The 5,000-nt window shown below is 44.6% G+C and overlaps 1 protein-coding gene across 1 annotated transcript in view; it reads left to right on the top strand.

Annotated features, from left to right (window-relative positions):
• pard3ba (par-3 family cell polarity regulator beta a) overlaps positions 1–5,000 on the top strand; it is a 343,229-nt gene that overhangs the window by 176,814 nt on the left and 161,415 nt on the right. Inside the window, exon 13 of the mRNA XM_063211618.1 lies at positions 118–232. Within this exon, the coding sequence (XP_063067688.1) occupies positions 118–232 (115 nt within the window). The remainder of the gene's footprint in view (positions 1–117; positions 233–5,000) is intronic.

The raw sequence follows: 5,000 nt of genomic DNA, 5'->3' as shown, positions 1-5,000 counted from the left end.
TTTCTTTCTTTCTTTCTTTCTTTCTTTCTTTCTTTCTTTCCCTCTCTCTCTCTCTCTCTCTCTCTCTCTCTCTCTCTCTCTCTCTCTCTCTCTCTCTCTCTCTCTCTCTCTCGTTAGGAGCCTGTGGAGGTGGTGTCAAATCAGGCTCTGGTTCCGGATGCTTCTCCGAGCCAGCCCAGCATGGCCCAGCAGCCACCAATGGTGGTCAACAGCATCTATGAAAGCGCTCCAGGTGAGGCACACACACATGGGCGGACACATGCCCACGCACACAGTACAACACAAACACACACACACACACACACACACTCTCACACACACACACACACACACACACACACACACACACACACACACACACACACACACACTGGCATTTGGCTACACACGCATGATTACACATCATCCTTCACACCCACACACAGACGAACACCCACATGCAGAGACACACAGAGACACACAGAGACACACACACACACACACACACACACACACACACACACACACACACACACACACACACACACACACACACACACACACACACACACACACACACACACACACACACACACACACACACACACACACACACACACACACACACACACACAGAGAGTCGCACACGGTCACATACTCAAACTGCCACATCTATGCACTCAGACATAGACACAAAGAATAGACATAGACAGTCACACACAGTGCCGTAATAGCCCTTGCATTAAAAGAAGAAGACATAAAAAATATATATGGCGTTCAGAATATTTTAGCCATCCCTCCATGGGCCATCGCTTCATTAAAAGAGCCCCCATTTCACTCAGATCCCTGCTGAAGCACATAAAGACATCCAGAGCCTTATTCATAATTCAGTAGTTCGCATGTCAAGTGTGTGTCTGTGTGACGGGTGGGTGTTGATGTAGACAGCCCCAAGCTTTTTCACCCTTCTCCTTGTAACTTGTCCCAGACTTCAGTGCCATACCACTGGGCTTGTCTCTCCCCCTCGTCCTGCTCCATCACCTAATTCTAGCGGATGTGCGCCAGGGATAAAAAGGGCTTTCTTCGTATTTAGTGTCTCATAGGTCTAGGTGATGTGATTCAGTTTTGTGCAGAATGACTGCATTTTTTCTCCCCCAATCACCTAATTTCATTGGATGTGTGTAGCTGTATGTTCACAAAAGCAAAGCACTATACTTCAGGTATAGTGGCTTGTTATTGTGGGTAACATAATTCAGTTTTTTTACCCAAATGACTGAATTTCCATACCCGCCACCTAATATCACTGAATGCATGCTAAACAATTCAGGAGGCTACGTTCACTTTTGAAGAATAGATCTTTCTTCAGATTTCTGTTTTTGCTGTTGCTAATATCATTCAGTTTTGTGCAAAATGACTGCATCTACTCCCCATCAGCTAATTCCAATTGATGAGTGCTGGAACATGGTCTGTATGTTCACTCTGCAAAAAAATTAATCTTTTTTCATGATTGGCTTTTTGTTGTATTGGTGCTGGTAATGTTATTCATTTTTCCCCTGTGTCGTCCATGTAGTATTCCCAGAACCATCAGACATTTTCATCCAGGCTCCACAGATTTTTTTTCTTCCGCTCGTTTTTGTCTAACTGTCTGTTAATGCACTCGTTGACAGTCAACGTCGCTAACTGAAATGGATGGAGGAAGGGAAAATGTTGGCGTATTCTCTTTCTCTCTCTCTCTCTCTCTCTCTCTCTCTCTCTCTCTCTCTCTCTCTCTCTCTCTCTCTCTCTCCGCTCTCCCTTCACTCTCTCTCTCTCTCTCTCTGCTCTCCCTTCACTCTCTCTCTCTCTCTCTCTCTCTCTCTCTCTCTCTCTCTCTCTCTCTCTCTCTCTCTCTCTCTCCTCTGTCTCTTCACTCTCTCTCTCTCACTCTCTCTCTGGGTTTTCCCATTTTTTCCGTTTCCATCTCTCTTTCAGCTTTCATGTTTCGAGGTCTGACCTTGAAATCATTATGCTGATGAAATGGATCCTAAGTGGGCCATATTTGCATATACGCCTATTGTGCGAACACACTGGCGGAGGGAAGGATAACAAACTCTTTTTAAAAATTCACTCTTCTTTTTTTCCTCCCCCTCTTTCTGTTGTGTTGTCTCTTTCCCTTCATTTCTGTGATTTTCTCTCATATTTTATTCTCTCTTTCTCGATCGCTGCTTTTCTTGAGCTCTTTCTTTTTCTTTTCTTTCTTTCTTTCTTTCTTTCTTTCTTTCTTTCTTTCTTTTTTTCTGTCTTTGTTTGTTTGTTTGTTTCTCTCTCCCTCTCTCTCTCTCTCTCTCTCTCTCTCTCTCTCTCTCGACACACATACTGTAATGGTCTAGAGAACAAAAAATTGTTTTCCTCTCTTCTTGTGTTGTGCTATAGTGTTGTTTACTGACAAGCATCCCCTTTTCATTGTCGACTTACTATGCTCTGTTCATGTGGCTTCCATTCAAAGTGCAGTTAGTGGGACTGTGTGAGTGTGAGTGTGAGTGTGAGTGTGAGTGAGCGAGAGTGAGAGAGTACACTCAAGCGGTTGTATTGTGTTGTGTTGTTGTGTACAGTATGTGCATTCACATAAGTGTATGGTGTAAAGAGCTGTTAGTGGTTGTGGTTGTGTGTTTGTACTGTACGTCCATCGTCCATGTGCATGTGTGTACCTATGTGCCAGTAGTGGTTGTGTGCGCGCGCGCGTGCGCGCGTGCGTGTGGTGCGTGTGTGTGTGTGTGTATGTGCGTGTGTTTGTGTGTTGCTGAAGCAGGCCCAGCATGTCCTTCCTCCAACCACATTTTCCACCCACTCCAAGATCCGCTCAGCTCAGCCCAGCCCCATCCTAACCCAACCCAGCCTACAGGCATCCCATCCCAGTATCCCAGTATCCCATCCTGCACCTCCCCTCTTCCTCCCCTCCCCTCCACTTCCCTCAGCCCCAGTCTATTCTCAGCTATGTGCAGCCAGATACAGTGCAGCACGGGCAGCCCCAGGAAAACACTCCAGGAGAGGGGAGGGGAGGGGTGGAAAAGCAGGGTAGTGCTGACGAGGCGAAACTGCCTCCTTTTTTACGCACACTACTAAGGTGTGTTTGTGTGTGCCTGGGTGTGCGTGCCTGCGTGCCTGCGTGCGTGCGTGCGTGTGGCTGTGTGTGTGAGCATGCGTATGGCTGTCTGTGTGTGCACCTGTGTGGGCATGGAGTAGAGCAGTGAGTATTTTTCTGGGGGGGAGGTGGGGGTGGAGTAGTGAGCTCTGTGTGGGAGAGTCTCTTCCCACTGGCAGCGTAATAAATAGGTCTGTCTGCCCTGAGCGGAGAGCGGAGAGAACTATTCTTTTTTTTTTTCACTTTTTCACCCCAGCCCGCCACAGATGAAGCCTCTCCCTGCACAAATCTTTTTTTCTGAGTGTTTGTCATATTTGTACATCTGGCTGCTTTCGACAGACTCATAGTTGCCACTACCACCACCACCACCTCTCTCTCTCTGAGTAGAAGTAGAGCTTTAAAATGGCAGCCAGCGGGGTGGGTGTCAATGGCACAGCTTTTCACAAGTATGTAAAGGTACAAACTGTAGTGTGTGTGCGTGTGTGCGTGTGTGCGTGTGTGTGTGTGTGTGTGTGTGTGTGTGTGTGTGTGTGTGTGTGTGTGTGTGTGTGTGTGTGTGTGTGTGTGTGTGTGTGTGTGTGTGTGTGTGTGTGTGTGTGTGTGTGTTTGTGTGTGTGTGTGTGTGTGTGTGTGTGTGTGTGTGTGTGTGTTTTTGTGTGTGTGTGTGTGTGTGTGTGTGCGCGCACGCCACAGTTTTTGCTTTTGGGAGGATTCTCATAAACTTTTAACACGACTTTTGACTGACAACAGGGTTTTGTGGTGTGTGGGAGTGTGTGTGTGTGTGTCCATGTGTGTAATGGCAGGTATTTCAGCGCAGGTGTGTCTGTGTGTGTTTGTGCCGGCCTATTTCACCACATATGTGTGCTTGTGCGTTTCAGTGCTTGGATGTGTTTAGAATGCATTTTGTTGTCACGGTGTGAGTCCGTGCGTTTGTGTTCCAGGATGTCTACGTATGTGTTTGCCTAACCTGTCTTCTGTGTGTGTATGATTGTACTTCACCCAAATGTCTTTGAAGTGTGATTTTCTATAGTGCGCTTTAAAGTAAATCGCTTTAACATATTGCAAGTACACTTTTTCTAAGTGCACCATGATTGTACTTCACCCAAATATCTTCAAAGTGTGCTTACACAAAGTGCATTTACCCATGATGCACCATCATACATGTCCCATCATGCAATGCACTTCTTGGAGCTAAATTTCTCAAACAGAAAGCCATTTATCCTGAAGGAATATTTTTGGTTTGTATGAAAATATTACTCATTGTTATATTCTGTGTTTATTGTAGGGGTTTTTAAAATTGAAAGTGGTACACAAAAAATTACCATGTTCTCACCGTCATTATGATGGTCACGTATATGTTCTGGTATATATCGGCACACACTTCCCATGATATCATGGTGGGAGGTAAGTTGGAACTAGTTACTCTAACAAACAGTGCAGGGTCTCCATTAGTAATCACTTTAAGTGATCAGTTGTAGGAAGGTGAATCAAGATCAAAACAAAGTGAAATGTGTATTTGAAATCTCTGTAACAATGGAATGATTGTAAATGTCAGTTGTGCTAGGCTTGCATACTGTATCACTGCTGTGACATGTGGTTGTGTGTAATGTACAAGCTCTGAAGTCCAGCATGGATTGTAGTATTACATTTATATTATTTCATGTACTTGGGAGTGTACTGTAAATATACTTCAAGCATACCTGTTATATATTTACAATACTTAATGTGATATACTTTTTACAGACTTAAAATGTTCCAATGTAGTCCAAAGAAGCATGAAGTTAATATACTTTTATTGAACTTCTAGTAACAATAAAATGTTATAGAAGTGTACTCAAGTACACTCATAATGCCATACGAATGCATGAAAAGCGTGTTTGGATCATACTTTCAAAAGTATGCT

Source organism: Engraulis encrasicolus, chromosome 12, assembly GCF_034702125.1.
Source record: "Engraulis encrasicolus isolate BLACKSEA-1 chromosome 12, IST_EnEncr_1.0, whole genome shotgun sequence".
NCBI classification, from domain to species: domain Eukaryota; kingdom Metazoa; phylum Chordata; class Actinopteri; order Clupeiformes; family Engraulidae; genus Engraulis; species Engraulis encrasicolus.
The sequence above is the reverse complement of the archived record's forward strand: the minus strand, read 5'-3'. Positions and strand labels throughout refer to the sequence as shown.